This window comes from Acipenser ruthenus, chromosome 4 (genome assembly GCF_902713425.1).
Source record: "Acipenser ruthenus chromosome 4, fAciRut3.2 maternal haplotype, whole genome shotgun sequence".
Lineage (NCBI taxonomy): Eukaryota > Metazoa > Chordata > Actinopteri > Acipenseriformes > Acipenseridae > Acipenser > Acipenser ruthenus.
In genome coordinates, this window is record NC_081192.1 from 47,980,301 (window position 1) to 48,005,756 (window position 25,456).

The following is a 25,456-nucleotide window of genomic DNA, read 5'->3' on the forward strand; positions in this document are numbered from 1 at the left end:
TTCCACCGTCACAGTGTGAGCAACGGGTGGAGGTTTATCAAACAACAATCGCTGGAAATAAAGTGCAGTTAATTAAAAAAAAAAAAAAAAAATGAAACACATAAATCTCTGACTGAATTAGCTATTTTACTGAGCTAGCGCCATTTCATGTGCTGTTATTTTAATAGGATCGAATAGAAATATTACAAAGGTATTTGTAATCCATATTAATTAAAATTCAATTACTTGGCAAAGTCAATGATGAAAGGTCCACCATGTATTGGTGTTTTGTGCTTTGGTAAAAACGAATATATCTCCTTTATATGTAGGCAATAAATGATGAATAGAAATTGCTTATAAATAATGTTGTGGAGAGAAGCATAAGAGATCTACTCGATAGGTTAGGGAGAAGTGTCTGTTTTATAGAGATTATGTTGCATGCATTTACAGTAAGAGTTATCACTTCTAATAGTTTGCCTTTTATGCATTAGTGGGCAGTTTAAATAAACACTGGCACTGTTTAAGATATATATATATATATATATATATATATATATATATATATATATATATATATATAAATATATATATATATAAAAATTCAAAACTCTTTTATTTTCTTTTATTTTCAGGACGTTTCCGGCAAAAACCCTTCTTCAGCTGTTTAAAAACAAAAGTAAACACAGTGCAGTAAACTTGTTATTCAAGATTTATAATTATACAAACATTCTGTGGTTGGTGTCATGATTATTAGAATAGAATGTTCATTCCCAGAGGTTCCAAAGTTCCCATTTCGAAGATAAACTCTCGTTCCTTTTGTTTCCAAGCAACATTTGTTCCATAGCACTGATTGATCACACAGTCTGCGATACCACACCTTGAAAATCGAGTGATGCAAGCTATTTCACTCAATGTTTTTCCTTCTTTATGCAAGTCAAGGTTGTTATAATAGTACAAAACACTAGTGGAGGCTTTGAGTAAATTGTTGGTGCTCATAATGCATCACAGTAGTAAAATGTAACATGTCTACGACTTTTGCACAGCACTCTGTGTGTGTGTGTGTATATATATATATATATATATATATATATATATATATATATATATATATATATATATATATATATATATATATATATATAGTCTTCTTTCTTTATTGTAAGTTTGTACATTTTTAATAATTAGTGAATTAAATAGTGAGAGGATTGCACAGAACAAAAGTTAACATGATGGTAGGACTGCAGCTTTAAAATCAGAGTTTTGTTTTGCCTCTATCCAACCTGTCACTGAAAACGCCACTACAGTAGTTGCAACAGTACAATATAGCGCTGTGTCTTTAAGTATAAAACCGTTTCACTTTATGATGCTATAACCAGAACATACAATTGGTGCGTTTAGCTGGGATTGACATCCTTGCAATCCAATAGAATTTCGTTGAAATTCAGCATTTCCTGTTTCTGAATCAACGTGTTTTTCGTGTCATGCGGTAACATTTGGAGATATAAACCTTATTTCAAAAACTTATTTTCAAAGATCGTTATTATTAGTTATCTTCAACTGGCAAAATACTGCGTTAATGTGTTATTGACACACGATAGGTCTGCTCTGTGTTGCAATTGCATACAGCATGGTTTGGTGCAGCAGGGTTTTGCACAGGAAGGTTAGTAAAGTAGTTGTGTTTATACCATGATGTGAATTCATTTGTCCTAAGGTTAATAAAAGTTACGTATGCTGTTTACAACGAAGGTGTCGTGTCAAATACATACAAATTAGCGGCAGGTAACTAGTTGTGGCTGGTAATCATTCTCTGAGTACATAATCTAACTTGAAGAAACAAACAAACATTAGAATCTATTTTAATTTTATTTATGCAGCTGTAGTTGTGAAGCCCTGGAAATAATCTGGCCATTAAGTAGCCGAGAAACGATAAAGCAAACTAGTTGGTGATTTTAAATGATTTAATTTGTACAATAATTATGTATTTTTGCATTGAGTACAATAGGACGTGTGAAGGTCGGAACGTCTAGGTAGGGTCATTTCATTTACAGCTCAATTGTATATTTGAATTTCCGAACACGTGGTTTAGGACTTGTTTCGTGATTTTGCATTGGCAGGTCAATTAAAACACGGTGCCGGTACACCGTTCACCCAGGATGTAGCCTCTGAACGAGGCACATGACCATTAACTGTTTTGAAGACTACAGTATTTAGTGACTATCCTACAGCAAGTGCATTGATGCTGCAGGTTTTAACTGAGGGAACTCATGACGTTTATTTATTGGTGGAAAATAAATTTGCTTCTGCACTTTGTCCCCGAATATCTCAAAAACCGTTTGAGATACACATTTAATATGTGCGAAAATGTGTTGTTGGTGATGATAATATTGACCTCCTACATAACAGGTTACATATTTAAGTTTGTTGTGTTGACATTTTGTTGCCTTATATATTGGCTTTAAATTTCAAAGACGGGTATTCTAATGATTCCCTCGAACTTCATACTGGGGATGTATGTTCCATTGTACGTTAGATATTGGACAATTTCACTTGGAATGACCAACATTTTTGGTTCTTTTAAATTTAGCATTCTTACCTGGGAAAATAAAATCAGTAAATTAAACATTACATGTTTTTTTTCATCTTAAGAATGCTTAGAAAACAAACAGTGTCACAGGGATGCAAAGACCAGTGTGTAGTGGAAAATAGACCCGGCCTTTTTTTTTTTCTTTCAAATACAGATTAGCATAATTTAATATCGTATTGTAATAGCAATGTCAGCCTTGCTTAAAGGCAAAAGCGCATCAATGTTTAAGTACACGGCTTTAGGGTTAAAGTAGGTAACCTTATTGAAAGGGTAAAGTAGCTTTTGGGAGCCTGCAGGAGGAAACTTGTTATTCTACAGTAAGAGTAATCTTTTAAAGCCCAGGGTGGATAACACTGATGAGTTTTTCTATTTATTTTCCAATTTACTTTTAAATGCACCCTAGCAAAGCAATTACCACAAAGATTGATTTTTTTTATATATGCTAAAAACAAAAGCTGTTCAGTGCCCTGTAAAATATGGTTAGTAAACAACCCTCAGCAATTATTAGCTTTGGCGATGAGCATTTGCGCAAAGCTTACGAAAGAATGTGAGTAATGCTGTAGAGCCCTGTTTGCTTTACAGTAATGTGGCGGACTACTAAATAAATACAAGTTTCTAATTTAAAAAATACCACATAAATGTTATCATTTCTTATTGTCAGACAAAAATGTAAAGCAGTAATGACTAGTTACTGGTTTTTTTTTTCAGTAATAGTAGGATATATATTTAGTTGGGAGAATAAAGACAATCAGGTTCACTCACCTCTCAGACTGTTAAAAAGCTTTTGTGCTCATAGTCAAAGGGACTGACCATGAATTTATCGCTGACCAGTACCAGTCCTGCGTCCAACCATTGAGAAACACTGTTGTATTGTAGCTGTCTGTTTTCTATTTCTTGCAGTATGGGAACTTTGTGGATAATCTGAGGGTGTATGTCAGAGGTGGCAGTGGTGGCATGGGGCTGCCACGACTGGGTGGACAAGGTGGTAAAGGAGGTGATGTCTGGGTTGTTGCCAAAGATGGCATGACCCTGAAGAAAATCAAGGACAAATATCCACAGAAGAGGTTTGTAGCTGGTGTTGGGAAAAACAGTGGGTAAGTAGGTAATGTTTTCAACATTGTGGGGCCTCTTCACAAAGGGTTAACAGGAGTGATTCAAACAGTGTTTTTATGAAGTCTTCTTTTGATTAGTAAAATACAGTTTGATATTCATGAAAGTGTTGTAGGCTGTTGTAGCCTTTTTAAAGAGCCAGTAACAGTTGTAACAGTACCTGTAAGATGTACTGGACCTTGTTATGCTGTTTTATTCTCAACTGTGGTCAGGACCACAGCTCTTGTAAATGCTGTGCTTAATAAACAATTTGCATATATTTATAACAAACACGATTTTAAGAATAAAGTTAACCAGAGTGTCCTACTGCTCCACTGACAAGGTGGCAGTGTTTGAATGACAGGTTACTTCTATGTGGTGAATCCTCCAGTCTTTTGAAGATTATTTCAAGATGCACTTTGATTGCTGGAATTTAAATCGAAAATGCACGAAGGATTCGCTCAGGTAACCCAACAACAAGGCTGGTCTCTCCGAAATTGGAAAATGAGAGAAAGGCAAAGCACAGCACAAAAACTTTGTAAGCTACAATTGTTTATAATTGAAATAAACTACATGTACAACACTATAGCCCGTTTCGCACAGGACTAAAATCACCACATGAATGGGATGTTTCTGAATTTCTACCGACATTGGTAAAATTTAGTCCCGTGCGAACCGTCCATTTCTTTATATACCAGATAATCTTCATCAGAGGTCCTCTGATTTTATTACAGGATGTCAGGACCTGTAAAATATCAAACACAAGCGTCCTGTGTCTTTTTACTCCAGTGCGAAACGACCAAGTCAGTGTTATATTAGAATTTATATAAGCAATTATCAGCCTTTATAATAAACCCTAATATAATATTAAAATTGGTACGATCTGTCCTGAGATAGTACAGTTCAGTAAAACGCTACAATTGGCCATAACCAAATTGGGGACAGCGAAAATAAAAAACATAATTGGCGACTCTTAAAAATGAATGCTTTGAACGATGCATTTGAAGGCATGTATGGAAATACATATCTCTCAAGGGACAAAATGGTTATTCCAGTCTTTGGAAAAGAAGGTACAACGAAACGAAAAGGTGCTCTGTTAATACGCCTTGTTCTTCCTTCATATTTGGTGAGTTATTTACATCTGATTCATGTACAAATCATGCACAAAAGCACCTTCTCTGGCCACAGCATTAATTTTTAATTTACCAATTTTTCCCTGATGAAAACGAATCCACGTCTGGGAGGTTACTAGACATCCTGTGCTTTTGACCAACTCTGAGGACACCTGGTTTTTAGTCCTGTGCAAATCATACCTATGACAGTTAAACTATGATAATAGGCTTTAAAAATAGAAGAAAATTTCATGAAAATCACACAGATTTATATTAACAAAACAGACTTTAGGTCCCCATTACAACCAGTGAATGGCAGTTATAGTCAGTTTATAATCCTTTGAGACTTTTGTCACCCACGCTGAACTTCAGCATTTCAAATGGGCTTCTTAAAAAATTCTACGCGAGTAGTTTAAATAATTAAAGCTAATTGGCTAAATAATCCCATAATGTTTGTGAGTTTTGAATCTGAATAGGATTAAATGATGTTGGGAGCACATATAAAATTACATTTTATCGTTACTTTTATACAGCTGGTTTCACAGACCCTAATTGTCTGAGTAACCACTTGATAACATCTTTTATCATTTACAATCTGTCTTGTTAAAATGTTACTGCTCCCTTGACATTAAGGTTCACTCATACATTCATTCTAAACTAGGCCTCAGAAGGTAGCTCAGTGTCTGTTTCCTTTACAGTTGAGTCCAGGCATTCTTCGTGAGCAAAACAAAATACTTCAGGTGGTACATTCTTGGTCATGTAAAATGTGTTTTTCTGATGGTTGGTGTTCAAGTGTTCAGTGAAAGCACTGTTTCTTAGAAATGTATGATGTTTTGTTACATGTGGTATTCTTTATTAGTTATAGTAGCTCTTTTGTGTTCTATTCTTGTGTACCCTGCCCAGTAACCTCGCCTGTGTTTAATCTTACTTCATTTTACTCACACATATATTTGCTTTACCACACTCTGTCCAGCTTTACTTCCTTACCATCTTTTGTGCAGTTTTCTCATGACTGGCCAACATGTTATGACAGCAGTCCAATACGACTCACTGAACTTCTTTTTAATAGGACCAATAATGGACCTTCGAAAGATTGACTTTCCAAAAAAAAACACCCCTGGTATCTCTATCACTCTGTCACAGTTGGCTGTGTGATGTCACAGCTGCAGTTTTCAATTACATTTCCATTATAAATGTTTTCATCTGTTAGCTGCAGCAGCAGCAACTGTTCAGTTAATAAAACATACCCAGTACATAATAGGGGTGAGTCTGAATAATCGAGTATTCTAAGTAAAATTACTACTCAAATACTTTGGTCAAGTTTCGAATACTCGTTCAATTCTAAAATGCGCTAACTACACCGGAAAAAAAAACTTGGCACAATATTTTTGAGAGAGGAGGAAGTTAAAAGTGATCAGACGCTACAATTGTCACCTCGCTGATAATTGACAGGAGGCGGGTGCTCTTCATTACTTGCTCTGCTATTGGCTAAGGGATAAATGAGCAGTGAAAATGGCAACATGCTGAAGTATTTTGAGTGTTGAGTAATTAGAGGTCGGGTATTTGAAACTTTTATTCTTGGTATATTCGAATATCTTATTATTCGAAATTCCCTCCCCTAGTACATATTTAATAACTGTTAACAATACACTCTGGGGTGTCATGTTGTTGTGAGATGCCGGAATGCCGAAGGAAAGAGAACTCTGCTCACTCACTCAGAGGGCATTCTGTGGAGTAACATGTCCTACTGAAAACAACACTACCAGAAGCATATTCGTACTTAATGGTGTGTTGAATGATGTTGGTTTGCATATTGAATATGTAGGGCTCTGGACTCTTGACCGGAGGGTCGTGGGTTCAATCCCAGGTGGGAGACACTGCTGCTGTACCCTTCAGCAAAGTACTTTACCTAGATTGCTCCAGTAAAAACCCAACTGCAAAAATGGGTAATTGTATGTAAAAATAATGTGATATCTTGTAACAATTGTAAGTTGCCCTGGATAAGGGCGTCTGCTAAGAAATAAATAATAATAATAATAATAATAATAATAATAATAATATCCAGTAAAGCAGCTATTTTTCTAAAATGTAAGAAATGAAAACAAACCTTATAATAATATTTAGCTCTGATTTTTTTACTAGGTATTGTATGAAATATCCAACCACTTATTGTCTGTGTGCCAAAACAGACAGTAGCCAAAAGTTTACTCATTTAAATCATTCATGTAAAATGTTTTGAACATTTTGGAGATTGATGTTTTGAAAAAGTTGATTAGGACATCCTGTAGTTTCAGAATCTGGGGCTAAGTAATTCAATTGAGAACTGAACCAGTTGTGATAAGTACTTGGTTCCCCCCTTCTTTGCCACAGTTACATACGGTACAAGAATGTGGGGATATATTAATGTCACACCTACATTATTACATGTACGTAAAGCGGTCACAGTGATTTTCTTTTACATGATAATGATGTCATTTTATATTTCCAGCCATGGCAGGGGATGAATGTTGTTATTTTTTTAATTCACTTGTAGAAGACACTTTTTCTGTTTCTCGTTTCAGTATCCGAGCTCTGAAGGGAGATAAAGGACAGGACTGTGAGGTCTATGCTCCAGCTGGCATTTCAGTCACAACTGATGATGGAAAGGTCATAGGTAGGTACTGTAATAGTATAATATATACTTTCACGAGATACGACAGTTATTAGGGAACTGTACATGCATTTAGGAATGCTAACTAAGATTTAAAAATATTTTTTTGTGCTGCTAACTAAGATTAAAAAATATTTTGATGTGCCTCTTATCAGCACTATCAATATTATCCCTCCTGCCTTTTGTTTCTTTGTTTGTATCTTATGCAGATGTATCAAAGACAGCGCTGTGAAATGTTGCTACTACTTTCTGGTACCTAATCACTGAATGCCTTGTAATTCAAAGTCACTCCAGCGGTCTAGCTACAATCAGACCAGCATACCAGGATGCAGCATATTCGATATTAACATGAAAAAAAGTGAAGGTTCAAATTATTTTCGACGTGTAAAACGGGGACGAGTAATACTGTTAATAAAGATAATAGAGGTAAGAATGTATTTTGAAACTTTTCTTAGCTGTCATTTCAAATGCTGAATAATGTTTTCAGGTGAACTGAATCAAGATGGCGAGCGGGTACTTGTAGGACAAGGTGGCTGTGGTGGGTCTTTTGCAACTGGCTTCCTGCCCAAAAAAGTTCAGGCAAGACAAATACGATTAGACTTGAAACTCATCGCAGATGTGGGCTTAGTGGGGTAAGTGATTGTTGCTTACGAGTTTTGTTTTGTGTTTTTATATATATATATATATATATATATATATATATATATATATATATATATATATATATATATATATATATATACACACACACACACACTTGGTTTCAAATTAAGTGTTCCTTTTTTTTATTTAGGTTTCCAAATGCTGGCAAGTCATCCCTATTGAGTTTGCTTTCACATGCCAGACCTCAGATTGCAAGCTATCCTTGTAAGTACAAACTGCATACAGATCCAGTGCTTGCAAGATCATGTTGTCTTCAGTGATCCCTGCCAGTCAGGTTTCACCTCCAGGGTTCACTCAGATTGCTTAGATTCAGTGGCTGGAAAGCTGGAATGGAGTCTGCTTGTTGATTTAAATAATAACTGATTAATTTGATGTGTTAATGGAACCAGAATTCGCAGATTCCCACCCCCACCTTCCTTGATGGAATTAGATGCTGTAATCATTGAAGAAATATAATTTATCCCAAAACAACTTAAAACACATTGCAGATCTGTTACAAAGAATACAGACGTGCTCAAATTTGTTGGTACCCTTACAGCTCATTGAAATAATGCTTCATTCCTCCTGAAAAGTGATGAAATTAAAAGCTATTTTATCATGTATACTTGCATGCCTTTGGTATGTCATAGAATAAAGCAAAGAAGCTGTGAAGAGAGATGAATTATTGCTTATTCTACAAAGATATTCTAAAATGGCCTGGACACATTTGTTGGTACCCCTTAGAAAAGATAATAAATAATTGGATTATAGTGATATTTCAAACTAATTAGTTTCTTTAATTAGTATGACACATGTCTCCAATCTTGTAATCAGTCATTCAGCCTATTTAAATGGAGAAAAGTAGTCACTGTGCTGTTTGGTATCATTGTGTGCACCACACTGAACATGGACCAGAGAAAGCAAAGGAGAGAGTTGTCTGAGGAGATCAGAAAGAAAATAATAGACAAGCATGGTAAAGGTAAAGGCTACAAGACCATCTCCAAGAAGCTTGATGTTCCTGTGACAACAGTTGCAAATATTATTAAGAAGTTTAACCCTTTGCAGTCCATTTATTAACTGCGCGTCAGGCACGCCAGGTCTAATTAATTTTCACACACGCAGTTAATTTTAAACGCGCTGTTTAAAAGTATTATTTTTCACAGTCAAACGGGTTTAAATGGCCCTGCATATCAACAAAGCACTCACTAGGCATCTCCAGCCCCGCCCCACCCTTTCGTTTGTTATAGCGTTCAGCTATGTAAGAAATAAATAATAATAATAATAATAGTCGTACATACCGATCGATCATCTCCGGATCACTCGTTTTATCACCAAACTCCTCAATAATGCGATCCAAGTCATTATTTTATTACTATAACATCTGAAAAAAGCTCTGCAAATGTCCATGATAGTCTCTGTGCGCTGACGCACTCAGCCAGCTTGTTTACTATGAACGCCCCGTTATCTGATACCTGATACCATGTATGACTATTCATGAGATACGCCTTTTTTTTTTTTTTTTTTTTTTTTTCGACTTGTCTTGGCTCCTGTCGCTCCCACTCGGCAATTGAATGGTTTTCTCGGCTTTTTCCGGAGAAAAAACGACTAAACACCCGTTTATTGCGTTGCTATAATGATGTCGGACCCAGTCCGACAAAGGACCTGTGAGGAATAATTGCAATGTCGGACCCAGTCCGACAATGGACCGCAAAGGGTTAAGGTCCATGGAACTGTAGCCAACCTCCCTGGGCGCGGCCGCAAGAGGAAAATCGACCCCAGATTGAACAGAAGGATAGTGCGAATGGTAGAAAAAGAACCAAGGATAACTGCCAAAGAGATACAAGCTGAACTCCAAGGTGAAGGTACGTCAGTTTCTGATCGCACCATCCGTCGCTTTTTGAGCGAAAGTGGGCTCCATGGAAGAAGACCCAGGAGGACTCCACTTTTGAAAGAAAAACATAAAAAAGCCAGACTGGAATTTGCTCAAATGCATATTGACAAGCCACAATCCTTCTGGGAGAATGTCCTTTGGACAGATGAGTCAAAACTGGAGCTTTTTGGCAAGTCACATCAGCTCTATGTTCACAGACAAAAAAATGAAGCTTTCAAAGAAAACAACACCATACCTACAGTGAAACATGGAGGAGGCTCGGTTATGTTTTGGGGCTGCTTTGCTGCGCCTGGCACAGGGTGCCTTGAATCTGTGCAGGGCACAATGAAATCTCAAGACTATCAAGGCATTCTGGAGCGAAACGTACTGCCCAGTGTCAGAAAGCTCTGTCTCAGTCGCAGGTCATGGGTCCTCCAACAGGATAATGACCCAAAACACACAGCTAAAAGCACCCAAGAATGGATAAGAACAAAACATTGGACTATTATGAAGTGGCCTTCAATGAGTCCTGATCTGAATTCTATCGAACATCTATGGAAAGAGCTGAAACTTGCAGTCTGGAGAAGGCACCCATCAAACCTGAGACAGCTGGAGCAGTTTGCTCAGGAAGAGTGGGCCAAACTACCTGATAACAGGTGCAGAAGTCTCATTGAGAGCTACAGAAAACGTTTGATTGCAGTGATTGCCTCTAAAGGTTGTGCAACAAAATATTAGGTTAGCGGTTCCATCATTTTTGTCCATGCCATTTTCATTTGTTTTATTATTTACAATATTATGTTGAATAAAAAATCAAAAGCAAAGTCTGATTTCTATTAAATATGGAATAAACAATGGTGGATGCCAATTACTTTTGTCAGTTTCAAGTTATTTCAGAGAAAATTGTGCATTCTTCGTTTTTTGTGGAGGGGTACCAACAAATTTGAGCATGTCTGTAAGTGCTGAACGTGGTTGTTCTAAAGTGGATTGGATTTACTGTGGTCTAGTACATGATACAACTCCCAGAGCTATCTGTAACTAAACATACATATGGTACTGTATTATGTTATGTTCAATAAGGTTAAAAAAAACAAAAAAAGATGTGTGCATTATTGATATATGTGATGTGTTTTTTTTACAGTCACAACCTTGAGGCCAGAAATAGGAAAAATAATGTTTGAAGATTACAAACAGGTTGGTATTTTACAGTGATTAGAATCAAGTGTTGCCCCTCAAGGGACAGACACCAGTATCTTGTGAGGCACTTCCTTCTTGCTAATGCGTCTAAAAGTTATTATTACCACCCAATGCACAGTACAACAGTAGTAACTTTAGAAATTGAATTAAGATTATATGCGTAATTAAGTACTATGCGTCAACAAGAAGTAATTTACAACATATGTTTTTGCAATGGGAGTGAAAGGAATCCATTGTTTCTTCAGAGAAAATACTGTAGCAACACTCAAACCATTATATTTGCTGAATACACAGAGTGAAATGTTTGTTGCTTTAACTTATATGTTTAATTTTAGTATCAAAAATCTGCTTCTGCTTCCCTAGACTGTTAGCTTGAAGTTTACTGTAATTATTACAGTGTAATGTATGCAAAACGGCTCAATTTGACAATAAGGGTGTACCTATTGACACAGTGAACCAGGAGCTGAGCGGAGGCGGGTTAGAATCTTATGAGGGCAACGGTGAAATTGAACCTGCTCTGACCGGTTTAAAATCCATTGGATTTTTGTGAACCAAAACATGTAGATCACTTAATGTTCCGCAAGAAAAAACTCAATATAAAATAATTATATTTGTTTTAAAAAGAATCTGAATTTGGAGAACTGTTTTTTTTTTATTGTTGTTTTTGTTGTTGTTGTTATTATTTACAGTTTTTTCGAGGTTAGGTGCAACCAGTATTTTATCGGACTTGTGGTATAGTAACGAGAGTTTTATTTCAAATGAATTAATTAAATCAATCCGTTAATGCTTTGAAATTGAGTCGATGAGGTTGTTAATGAAAGCATTTCTTGTTAAAAAGCTTGTCACAGGTCACCTACATCACTTCCTGTCTCAACGACTAAATAAGGAGAACTCGTTAATCAAAATGCATGTTACGAGATCAAGAAAAATTAATGGAAGCATAATTCGCTGTTATGGAAACTACTAGTGTACAGGGAGACGGCTCTCGCACCTGTGAGCAACAGCCAAATGGAAATGAAATAAAAAATAATGGAAATATCTATTTTGTGTATAATTTGTAAACGTCATTTAAAGTTGTGCATTTTGTCATGCAGAATGTACATTTATTTAGAACACTTCACATATACAATGCTGATTTATGATTATCTGATGATTTCTCATCCTTGACCTTTTATTATATTAATTTAAAGAAAAGAAATGCGTAAAATAAAAAAAAGTAAATTTCAATGCATACAACTACAGCTCTCGTTGTGGTCGCTCAGCTTCTTTTTGTCATTCTTTATTCAAAAACTGGAACTTCTTCAACAGAACTAACTGAACTGTTACTCCATTCACCTTACCTCATTTACAATTACTAACACCATTTATTTAGACTTAATCCCTAATAGGCTTCCGAGTGGCGCATCCAGTAAAGGCGCTCCACGTGGAGTGCAGGATGTGCTCTATAGTCTGGACGTCGCAAGTTCGAGTCTAGGCTATTCCTTTGCCGACCGAGGACGGGAGCTTCCAGGGGGCGGCGCTCAGTTGGCCGAGCGCCGCCCGTGGGGAGGGAGAGGTTAGGTCGGCCAAGGTGTCCTCGGCTCACCGGCGCACCAGCGACCCCTGTAGTCTGGCCTGGCGCCTGCGGGCTTGCCTGTAAGCTGCCCGAGAGCTGCGTTGTCCTCCGACGCTGTAGCTCTTGGGTGGCTGCATGGTGAGTCCGCAGTGTGAAAAAAAGCGGTCGGCTGACGTCACAAGGTTTGGAGGACAGCATGTGTTCGTCTTCGCCCTCCCGAGTCAGCGCAGGGGTGGTAGCGGTGAGCTGAGCCTAAAAATAATTGGCCATTCTAAATTGGGGAGAAAATAATAAAAAACAATTGGAAACGACTAAATTATAAAAAAAACAAAACAAACTACTTAATCCCTAAATCTAACCTCTACCCCCAAACCTAACCCTAAACCTAATTTCTACCCCTACCCCTAAACCTAACCCATAAAACTAACTGTCACTATCAAACAACTTACTATTATTTCAACACCGTTGCTTTGCACCCTCTAGTGGCCTCTACTGGCTACTACAGCCGACCCACACCACACTCAACTGAAAGGTAATATGCAGTAATGTTTTCACCAATATTTCATAAATAAATTCAACATTTCTGTATTTTCCTCACTTTATTGTTCTTAAAATGACCTATTAAAGCTCAACGGCAGTTCTTTTTTTCTATTTTTGAGTGTGTGAATTAAGTGTACGGTAACCATTTGCTCTGTATGCACAGTCTGATCAGATTCAAGTTTTGTATTTGAGGAATCCATTCCAAAACCCATTATACATTCTGAATTCAAGCAGAGTGGGATTTTAATCAGATTCCAGTTTCTAGGTTCAGTGGCATTGACTCCTCCGAACATTGAGTTTCTCATGTCAACTCTGTACATTCATATTTTTTTTGTTATTCAGTAGAATTCATTACAAATAGGATTCATTTCTTGTGGATGTTAGTAAGTAATACAGAGGGATATCCCATCAGCAATTATTATTGTTATTATTATTATTATTATTATTATTATTATTATTATTATTATTATTATTATTATTAAATGTACTTGTGAAATTGAATATTTTCCACTGGATCATCAGCTTATTAAGTTGGGTCATTTGACACACTCCTAAGATTTTTAGTTGACAGCAAAAGAAGCACTCTGATGTCCAGTTATCAAGAGTATGGGCTGTTAACCTCCCTGGACATGTGTACTGTATAGAATTCATGGAACTGTGTTTAATATTTTTGAATGCCCTGTAAGACTGGGCTATTTTAAAAGTCACATAGTATTACTGCTAACACTTGAAATGTATTTGCTTACGATTGTAAGTCGCCCTGGATAAGGGCGTCTGCTAAGAAATAAATAATAATAATAATAAAAACACCCAACATTTCATAGTAGCTGCTATTTTAGAAGCTGCCATGCTAAGACGTGTTTAAGGGCCTATATTAAGAAATACTAGAGAATGAAATAGTTATGGGCATGCTAGTATTGTTTATTACTTGGTTAAAAAGCACAGCAGATAACATGTGTTACTATGTTCAAGCTAACATGGAAGTAACCCTTTATTCCAATGTAAAGCTCATTCATGCTCGTGTTTACAGTATGTGTTCTTCCTCAGATATCTGTAGCTGATTTACCAGGTTTGATTGAAGGCGCCCATGTAAACAGAGGAATGGGTCACAAATTTCTCAAACATGTTGAGCGAACAAAGCAACTGCTCTTTGTGGTGAGTAGAAGCTGTCCTTGATTCTTATGTTGTCTGAAATGAGAAAATGACTCCGTCAGGGATCCTAGTTTTCTGCAATAAAAAGTAAACTGCAGCTACGTTTCAACATGAATCACAGTGCGCCTCGTTCAACCTTGACCTCTGTGCACCAGAAGCAGTTTTATTGAACAAGAATATTTACGTAAATTTAAAGCACACTTGCCTGTATGATAAGGGTATTGATTTGGTTATCAAAATTTGCCACGCCCCAAGTGTAAAACCAAAAAATTCTCCGCCAGCACAGAAAATCCACACTATTCCACAGCAAACGGATTCCTAGGGTCCCTGCTCATCATCTCCGTCACTTGAATTTAGGAATTACATGGTAGTACTTAAATTTGCTCCCTGTCCTTGACATTAAACTCACAGAGAACTCATTGGTTTTTGCATGATGGATACAGCACACTGTGAGATACTATCTGTTCACTGCCAAATGAACCTCTGGCCATATCAATGGCAGACTATTTCACATTAAAATGTGCTATAGAGAATGCTTTGTTTGTGTCCTTTCTAGTTAAGCATCCCTGTTTCCAGTAGTATTCTCTAGTGTTCAGATGCATTGTGGCATTTAATGTAAGATGCAAAAATAAACTCATGCTGCCTGTTAGGTTCCATTTGGAGAAAGCTAAGACTGGACAGGATGTGCATAATACAAAAGGGTGAAAGGGTAATTTGCTGCTAAACCATGGTTGTATGTACGTAATTCCTTTTCTTCAGTACTGAAAAATTGGGGTTACTTTTTATCTTACTGAGATGTTTTGAAGGCCACCGTGTCATTGACCACCAGGGTCATAACACAAAATTACAATAATGCAGTGCAGCACTGTGTTCATTCTAGACATAAACTAGGCCCATGACCCTTTGTATTCAGGAATTTATTACTACAAGTAAATTGAGAAGGTCGAAGATGGGTTTTATCATGTCTGTATTATTTCAGGTTGATGTAAATGGATTCCAACTTTCTTACAAAACACCATTTAGAACAGCCTTTGAAGCTGTACAGCTCCTAACAAAGGTAAGATCATTGATATAAATAAATATATATATATATATATATATATATATATATATATATATATATATATATATATGTGTATTTTGTGCTTAGCAAAAAATATCTGTTACGCGTGTCTGAATGAATGTACTTTAAGCTCCTTGGCTGAATGTAATTTAACTCTTTTTTTTTTTTTTTAACACAATGACAATTACAAAGATTTATCATTTCACTTTAAACATTTTAAGCCTGATCGAGACCCTTACAATAGAAATAGAAACCAGCAGAATGAAAATAGGGGAATAACTGAGTCCATTTGAGAATGACACCAAACCAATGAATGAGGAACAGTAACGGGTAAATAGTACATCTCTGAAAGCAGACGATACATGTAAGAATCACAGTGAGGCAGACCAACTAGACTAAGAAATGCTTATCTTTGAACGTAATTTGGGTCTGGAAGAGCAAATCCACCACTTCACTTCAAGAGCTCGAACGATTTCCAACTTTTTGTTGGAGAAACAGCACCGCATTGTTTACATGCCATTTTGTAGTGATGAGATGCACTCGTGGAAATTATAACACAGTAATTCAATGATGTGACGGCGGTTCTGGAAAGATTTAATAAACCAATCAGTGTGCCTCAAGACACCTTGAGATGACAAGTCACTTTTTAGTGAAAATATTTAATTTAAATCTGTTTTAATTTAAATTTGATGATGTCGAGAAACCAAAGCACATTGAACAGTGCTCAGGGTCAGTTAAACACGACGAAAACACAGATGCTGTTGATTAAGTGACTCCTGAGATGAATATTGTGTTAATTTAAGGTAGTGCTAAGGAAAGGTCATGTGTGTGTGACGAATCATTACCATTTTGCTAATTTGCATACGTTTTGCGTCATGTTTTGTATTATTTACGACAGTTCTGACAGTGCGCGTGAATTGGTACTTGACTTCAGTGACCAGTGGCATCGTCACAAAGATGATTCATGGGGCAATTTTGTGATGTTTGTAAAGGCGTAACACTGTGAAAGTGTGCCACAAGAGTAGAGATTACATAATGTTTCACCCAGTGGCTGAAAGGTGTGTGGACAAACTAGGCTTACATTTTCCACTTATTGGTGTGTTCATCACAAAGACATCTTAGGCCATATTCATAAAGGTGGCGTATTTAATACTGGACAGTATTTAACATGCAATTTATAAAACTACTGCCTGGTTAGTGGACAATAATGATTTTAGATGTGATTTACCGTCACAGATTGTTACAGTACAGACGGTGCTGGACGCTGGTAAGAGGTTAGGAGCAGTGTACCCTTTTAATTAAAAAAGTTCTGATATTTTTTTATATAGCTTATAGTTCTGATATTTTTTTATATAGCAGCAGTGTGGAGTAGTGGTTAGGGCTCTGGACTCTTGACCAGAGGGTCATGGGTTCAATCCCCGGTAAGGACACTGCTGCTGTACCCTTGAGCAAGGTACTTTATCTAGATTGCTCCAGTAAAAAAAAAAAAACAACTGTATAAATGGGTAATTGTATGTAAAAATAATGTGATATCTTGTAACAATTGTAAGTTGCCCTGGATAAGGGCGTCAGCTAAGAAATATATAATAACAATAATGTAATTTTTGTCACAGTTCATGATATTTCACTTTTGGTTGAGAAAAAAAGGATCCTCTAATGTTAGCACACGTTTCCTTTCCAGCGCACAATAAAGTAGAAGGCACTGGTGCATCACCAAGCTCTGGTTATTTGTTTAAAACTTTAGTTTGATTGACAAATGACACAGCAAGACAGCACCACACAGTTAAATTAAATAGCCTTCAATTCATTGTTAAATGGTGAAAAAAGTGAGTTTTTTTGTTACTGTGTTCCCTCAGTTTGCAAATACGTGCACAATTCATTCACATACAGTAGTAATACATATACACTGTTTCTCAGCACTAAATCTGGGAGACGCAGCACGTTTATTTTAATAGCACTAATGATTTTTGTGTGTTTAAAACAGCTTTCCTGATATGTGTCTAAGGGCTATATAGCTGACCAAAAATAATTAAATACAATGAGATACAATGTAAATGCTTCATTCTTTTTGTCTTTGGTGAATGCTATTTTGGCGTTTTGTGTGTGTTCAGAATTACCTACATATAACAATTATTGTAATGCTTTTTTGATCAAGGTGAACTCGCTAACAAACTCAAAATGGACCGAGGTAACCAGTGGAGTACCACAGGGATCAGTATTAGGTCCTCTGCTCTTCCTGTTCTACATTAATAACTTTGATTCTGGTACAGTAAGCAAACTTGTTAAATTTGCAGACAACACAAAAGTAGGAGGAGTGGCTAACACCGTTGCAGCAGCAAAGGTCATTCAAAATGATCTAGACAGCATTCAGAACTGGGCAGACACATGGCAAATGACATTTAATATAGAAAAGTGTAAGGTACTGCACGCAGGCAATAAAAATGTGCATTAGAAATGTCATATGGGAGATACTGAAATTGAAGAAGGAATTTATGAAAAAGATCTAGGAGTTTATGTTGACTCAGAAATGTTTTCATCTAGACAATGTGGGGAAGCTATAAAAAAAGGCAAACGAAATGCTCGGGCTATATAGTGAAAACAAGGACAAATGGAGATTAGATAAAGGGACATTCAGAACAGAAAATAGGAGGCACTTTTTTACACAGAGAATTCTGGGAGACTAGAAACCAACTCCCCAGTAATGTTGTTGAAGCTGACACCCTGGGATCCGTCAAGAAGCGGCTTGATGAGATTCTGGGATCAATAAGCTACTAACAACCAAATGAGCAAGATGGGCCGAATGGCCTCCTCTCGTTTATAAACTTTCTTATGTTCTTATATTCTTAAATACAAATCATGCCGTGAGTTTGGAACTTTCATTATACGGGAACAGCCTTGTTTCTAGCAGTTCTTCAGGTGATCATCAGAGTAATCCAGAGGGTCAAGATGCAGCTCTAATCTCCAGGGTCTTTCTGGGAGGATCGTTTTCAAATATATCTTGATGTACATCCCACACAAGCACACCAAAGCCTGCCATTTTCATGGTTGAAATAGTTACGTCTGTAGACGGAATTCTGTCAAAATGGCTTCTCCCAGGTCCATCACAGAGCGAATCCTCCTACTTCGAAGCTCCATCACTGATCTAAAAAAACCCTACTTTTAGATCAGTGTCCGGTTTATGATATCCCAGCCGCACTCGCACTTCCAAAGCAGTAAATTGGCTTGTAGTGTGGTTAATGCCAGCGCCGTTTTCAACATGAATGGCTAGTGTTGAAGTAGTCCATAAATGTACAGTGTGTGTGTGTGTGGTGCAGGTGTGTGTGTTTTTTAGGCCTTTCTGCTGGAGATTACGTGATATTAAGACAGAAAAACGGGGTCTTGACTGCTGAAACCTTATGAGCCAATTTGCTGCATTTTACTGGGTCACTTCCTTATTCCAACACTGTGTAATCTGCTGCTTTAATAGTGGCTTCGTGCCCACATCTGAAGCAAGCTAAGCGTTGTGCTGCACAGTTTATCTTAGTAAAAGCAAAATGCATTGTTTGTAAAGAAATATAACACCTTTTACCAGGCTATAGAGGTGTTCCCTTTCAGAAATGGGACTCCTGTTTTTAAAATTCCAGTTAAAACTAAGTGTGTCAATTTGTGTTTTCAGGAGCTGGAGTTATACAAAGAAGAACTGATGTCAAAGCCAGCCCTCCTTGCTGTGAACAAAATGGATTTGCCAGACGCAGAAGAAAAGCTAAAGGAACTTGTAGAACAACTTCAACATCCCCAAGGTATGGTAGTAAACGACCTCCTTTTGTGCAGCTACAAATAAACCACCAGATCAACATGAACCCCTTTGCAGCCTCGGCAGTCCCTTGTCCCTTAATTCGTCAAGCTGAGAAGGCATGCTGTATGTTTACTTTTCCAAGATACTGACCTGTATTGTGCTTGTTATGCCTGTGTTGGGGGATATGTTACATTTGTTGTTCTTTTATTCAATCACTCAGTCATACAATTTTTGGTAAAACTTTGGATTACTGGGCTAACATAACCATGTAATAATTAGTTACCAAGCTTTACATAGAAATGACGGGTGGAATTGCATGTCCAACTACATGTAATTACACAATGGGTGCTGTGTAATACAGAAACCATTGATAACCCAGTTATGTACAAAAGAAAATCATACCCATTCATTCCCTGTAATATAATGTGCTACCCAATTTTCAGTATCTTCACCAAAACTTTTTTTTTTTTTTTTTTTTTGGTATGGTATTTAGGTGTGTATACACCATTGAAGCATATTTTTTAAAATGTTTGTAAAATGCCTACTTCAACCGTAATTGTATACAGTAAATGAAATACCAAGTTGTGAGCTGAGGTCAGAACCAGTGTTCGGTTGTCCTCTCGTGCTCTTTTCCTTACGAGAAGACTGGTCAGTCCATACTGTCATTCCAGCATTTTGCGTAGGCTACCCATTTATTCATTTTTTATGTTACAATATTGTTACTTTAATAATAGAACCAACTCTGAATAACGTCCATGTGTATTGTGGCAGCAAGAAATAAAATAGAACAGCATTTTACTTTTTTTTTTTTTTTTAAATAAATGTGTGGTTGTTGTTGTTATTAGGACTACAACAATAAAATATCTGTCGCTTTGACTAGCATATGTGTTGACTAGATTTTATATCCAGGATCTAAATTGAAAATGCACAAAAGATTTGCTCAGGTAACCCTGCAGGAGGGGAGTCTTGGGAAAAAGAGAACGGCAAAACACAGCACGGAAACTTTTTAAATAAAAGTCAAATTATTTATAATTAAAACAGAATGCATGTACAACATATGAACATTAAACTATGATACAGGATCTTTAAGGGCTTTTGAAGTCTCACGCAGCCTGAAGAGACAACCCAAAAGCTGTGGTTTATTTTAATTGCTTACTTAAATGTTATTTATTTATATATTTGATTGGTTTCTTCTAGATTTTGTACACTTGTTTCCTGAAGGTGTGGTTCCAAGGTGCACATTGCACTTTAACCATATTGTCCCAGTCTCAGCATCCAGTGGATATGGCATTCAAGAACTAAAGAAGTGCATCAGAAACTCACTTGATGAGCAGGCAACTTCACAAAATGAAGAGGACCACAGAGAAAAGCTGCAGGAACTTCACAAAATGAAGAGGACGACGGAGAAAAGCTGCAGGAACTTCACAGCCCAAGTGCTTCCAAAGCTGTGAGGAGATGTATGAATGTAGAAATGTACAAATCCAAGCCCTTTGAAGAGATAGAAACTAGAAGAACATAGGATTCAGCAGAAGCAACTCTGTATGAACTACTAGATCAGGTGTGAGCGATGAACCTGGTAGGAACATGATTCTGAGAATTTCTGTAAGAGCTACAAATTATTCTGGCCACACAGGACATACATACATACACACATTTACTATATAGAAACAAAACGCCTGTGATATGCATTGTAATACACTTTACACTGGGTAAATGGACTGTCCCACACATGAGGAATTGTGAACTTGATTTTTGTGATAATTGATAATACTTTCTTTTGGGATGTTTCTAAGGAAGTACAGTTTTGTTTTATTTTATAATATCCCACCGCAGACCCAATTTTTTTTTTTGTTATGATTATTTTACTTTACTGCTGGGGAACGATGTCAAGTTTTAAAGGAACATGAAAAACAAAGCTATTTCTGTACAGTACATCCCAGACACTGTATACATTAGTCTGGCTTGTTAATTATAAGACATTTTAAACACTCAATTTAAAGATATGTAAAAAAAAACTTTAGGTCTTGATTAAGACTTCTAGACACAATGTTTTTCATAGATTTCTTTCAATATTTCTACCTTTCTTTTAGTTCAACAGCTTAAGATGGCAAATTATAGGAATAGATCTTCTTTGTGAATCACAGAGTGTGATTGATATTTAAATACCCCCAAATGTCAAAATGCGAGGTTGACAAAACAAAAGGTCCGAAAGTATCAGCCTAACGATTAAATGGAGATATCTGGTAATGGAAACACCCTCTAAGGGAAGTTACTTTTAATTACATACAGTAGATTCCCTGCTAGTCATATCAGTACGTGAATGTCCATAGTTTAAATAAGTTCAATGGATTCATTATTCAGGACATTTTCAAGGGAAATTAAGCTTGGCGCTGAATAGATGGAAAAGTTTTATTTGGGCTGCACAGTAGGCTAAAGCTACTCCCACCCACCCCTCTATGTTATGGGCATGGGGGGGGTTGAGATAATTGTATTTCTAATGCCAGTCACACCTATCATGCTCTGATAGAGCTACCCAATCATTTTCTGAATGCTTGCCATAAACACATTTCTTTTCCTTTTTTTACCTAACTGCCAAAGAAAACCGACTAGCCTCTTAACTGCCTGTTTGTTCTTCAAATTACATTTTCATATTTTAAAGTCCTCTTACCTTTTTGTGATGTTTACTCTGCTACTGTGCTGTCTGCGCGCCTCTGTTGTAGTTTCAAGCTGTGGGTTTATGTAACACAGGCTAGATTATCCTAAATGTCTTTATGTAATCCCCAGCGCTGTCTAGTGAACGATGACTGTATTGCCAGGAATACCAAAAGCAACTTTGTGTACAGTATGTGTTCACTACATGTGAATAATTATTGTACTACTCTTTTTGTAATATCTATACTGTTTGTTTGTCTCAAAGACTTGTATCTTAAGCAGCTGGCCCCGGAGGGCCTTTCCAGACTTAGTAGGTATAATAAAAACATTAAGTGCTGAGGGGTATAATTGGTCAATTTTATAATTAAGTACATGGGTGTAACAAGTGCCCTATTTGAATTCCCGAACTATTTTAAGGAGAGTGAGTGGGGTGAAAGGAGCAGTCTTCTACAAAGTAAACTAAAAAGACAAATTGTATTGATATAATTATTAAAAACAATACTAAAATTATATTTATTATAAATATATTTATTGTTGATTTAGCAGTGCAAAATACAGGACGGGTGTTCGTGGATGTATAAGGTAACAAGCTATGTATAAATTAGTGTGATTGATTAACTGGTCAGCACACTGTTCCAAGGGAAATTAGGCACAGCAAAGAACAGAACTGATGTCAAAGTTTTAATTTGGGCAGCAGCCTGAAGCTTGTCGGAACCCCCCCAGACATGCACACACACTTCTGTTATCATGGGATGGGGGGGTGCAAATCATTTTGTTAACACAAATATGCAGTAGTGGTGTTTAATGTAAAGTGAGAAAAATATTATTATTATTATGAAACCTTTATTTTACTAGGAAATTACATTGAGATTAAAATACCTTTTGCAAGTGAGACGTAGCCAAGAAAGGTAGCAGCAGTATGATAAAACATAATACAAAACAAATACAGAAATAAAATAATTCAAAACTCAGACAAGTCCTATTCAATAGAATAAACAATCAGTTAGTGACAATCCATTAGTGACAGGTGTAATCAACTACTTAAAACAAGCACAACTCTCTATTGGATAATCATGCAGCTTACTCTGGAATTGTACTAAAGTTATTTGGGACTGCAACTTAAGTTTAGACTGTAAGTCATTCCAAGACCTAGGAGCAAAATAAACAAATGATCTTTTAGCAACCTCAGTGAACACTTTAGGAACTGTAAAATACAATCGATGTAAGACTGTAGTTACTACAAGCTTGATGCCTTTGATTAATGGGGGCTCAAATTTCCATGTGCAGTAGCTGAATAACATTCTGGGTAAGGATTTATTAAAATATGTTTCTCAGTTTTACTGCATTAGGGTGTCAAATAAAAGATACCAGAGCCAGGGTGTCACTGAAAGGTAATGTTTTATTAAATATATTACAAGATTAAGTAATTCATATTTTCAGAAAAAAAAAAAACAACATGGCCATTGATTTACAGTGTTGCTCTATTTACAGTACAGAAAAAGACTGCGATAATGAGGTTTACAGTTGCAAATCATGTGCACCTAAACAAAATAGAAAATGCAGGTCAGCAGATACTAGCAAGTTAAAGATGCAAGTGTTATTCCAGTCACTACGGTGAGAACAGACTTTAAGACCTTGTAACATGAGTTTAATACATTCAAGCTCAATGGTCCATTCATTTACTTTTTCTTCTAACAGTTTATGTGAAGTCACTCGCTTGCATGGTAATCAGCAGGTATGAAAAAATGTCATCAGGTCTCAAAAAAAAAAACACACTTTCTCTAAAAAACAAGTGCAGCTGTATTCTTATTTAATACTGAAAAACAAAGCTGTTGGTAAGTTACTCTCCAAAATAGAGCAGCAAAATATTTAGAGTCCATTATTATCATTTATACATAAAGCAGCACTCAGTCATTCAGCTATTTTTTTTCATGTTCATATATTTATGATTAACATTTTTTATGTTTAACAGTAATAATATTCATAATGCTGCCTACATCGATACACAAATCCACATTCTTGTGAAACTGTGTTGTAAAGCATATGGTATTACATATAGGATGTATTTGAGTTATCTGTTGCCATGTTACAAAATTTGTAACAAAGCAGGTCCTATTAACACAGGATATCTGAATATGTTGTGTATTAAATGCTCTATTTAAAAGGTTGTGCGGTAAAACAACTATTCTATGTAAGTGCATTCTCTATCTGACCGTGCAAGATGTTTAACTAACCCAGGCAATAGCATCAGGAAATAGGAAATCTAATTATTTTTCTTATAAACAAGATAATGCTGATTCTGTTACCAAATATGTATTTGTTGTCCCATCAGATTAAACGTGTAACCCTCCTAGCCAGTATTGGATATGTAAATATATAATATGATTCACTATTAATTTCCATTACATATCAATAATTTAGATCCTGTTACACACTTTCCATTTGAAATTCCTGTTTCTTACAGTACTGTGATATATGTTTCGATTCCCCCCCAAGTTACAATAATTAGTTACGTGCATGAGAAGGGGAAAGCATAAAGCAACAAACAGTAATAGTATACAAGCTTAGTAATACTGTTTTTTCCAGCTTTTAGACAAAGCCCCTAAAGTTTATATTGCCAAATTTTGTTTGCAAAGTGAAACATTTCTGAAAGTAATCATAAAAAAAAAACTTTAAACGAATAAAAGAATCAGTCTGATCATTGTTTCAGAGCTGTACATATTTACAATACATTACTGATAGCAAAACATTCAAAACAACAACGCAAGAATACAACAGAACTGGGCTCATATTTTGCCTGTAACCACTGAAATGAGAAAGGCTGTGTTGAGTATCATAAAAGTGAAAATATAAATTGTTTAAAATCCTACATCATTTCCATCTCCCACATGCTACCGTCTAATGCATTTTGTTGTTTAAACACTACAGAAATTGATAAACAGGTTTCATGCATACAGTGCTTTATTTCTACAGTCATTGCATGCTTCAAAACAGTAAATAAATCCTTCTCACAGTGTCCTGTTTTAATTGCATTCCATACAACACCAATCAAAAGAGAACTCTTCATTTTTTGGGACAGGGGGCTTGGCGGTCAGAAATATTCCTTCCCAAAATATTTAATGCCATGCTGATTGATTCTTTTATAATGTATTTATATATAGACGGTATATGTTCTGTTTCCTTCGGAAATGCAGTCTGAAGCTGAGAATGTGTGCTCAAGGGGGGCACAACATGTTAACATAGCATCCTCTCAAAAAGGTTCATTGTAATAAGCAGGTCATTCTTGGACATCCACAGAGTGATTTTTCTATAAAAGTGGAAGAAAATGGAGTCTAGTAGTTCCGGAGAAAAGAAGAAGAGCTCTATATTGACGTCTCCCATAGCTGTGTGGGGGCAACAAAAATGAAATCCCATTAAAGAAGTCAACACTTCATTGAGGAATTATGCTTGGATAGGATTTACTGGCATTTGAAGTGCAGGCTCTGTCTCTGACACTGGCTATTCAATGTGGTAGTATTTTACCATTAAAATAACAAGAGATATCCAATTACAAAATTGTTGAATTGTTGGTAAAATTGCTTGAAGTGCTTTAAAACAAC

General features: G+C 36.3%; 2 protein-coding genes across 10 annotated transcripts in view; one reads left to right on the plus strand and one right to left on the minus strand.

The window, feature by feature from the left end:
- Positions 1 to 1,394: 1,394 nt before the first annotated feature.
- gtpbp10 (GTP-binding protein 10 (putative)) lies at positions 1,395 to 23,335 on the plus strand. Of its 2 annotated transcripts, none has more exons than XM_034000282.3 (10): positions 1,395 to 1,639; positions 3,464 to 3,627; positions 7,326 to 7,417; positions 7,902 to 8,046; positions 8,208 to 8,281; positions 11,065 to 11,117; positions 14,263 to 14,370; positions 15,347 to 15,424; positions 19,086 to 19,209; positions 20,403 to 23,335. In XM_034000282.3, the coding sequence occupies exons 1-10, from the start codon at positions 1,607 to 1,609 to the stop codon at positions 20,654 to 20,656; spliced, it is 1,125 nt and encodes a 374-aa protein (XP_033856173.1). In that variant the 5' UTR covers positions 1,395 to 1,606; the 3' UTR covers positions 20,657 to 23,335. The 2 variants fall into 2 exon arrangements, with proteins under 2 accessions (XP_033856173.1, XP_033856172.1); XM_034000281.3 differs by having other exon boundaries at positions 1,396 to 1,639; positions 3,464 to 3,657.
- LOC117400387 (disintegrin and metalloproteinase domain-containing protein 22-like) overlaps positions 23,237 to 25,456 on the minus strand; it is a 110,495-nt gene continuing 108,275 nt past the window's right edge. For 7 of the 8 annotated variants that reach the window (XM_059022477.1, XM_034000270.3, XM_034000277.3 and 4 more), the window contains one exon: positions 23,237 to 25,240. In XM_059022477.1, coding sequence (XP_058878460.1) covers positions 25,220 to 25,240 — 21 coding nt within the window. In that variant the 3' untranslated portion in view covers positions 23,237 to 25,219. The remainder of the gene's footprint in view (positions 25,241 to 25,456) is intronic. The other variant, XR_009328473.1, reaches the window with a different exon arrangement.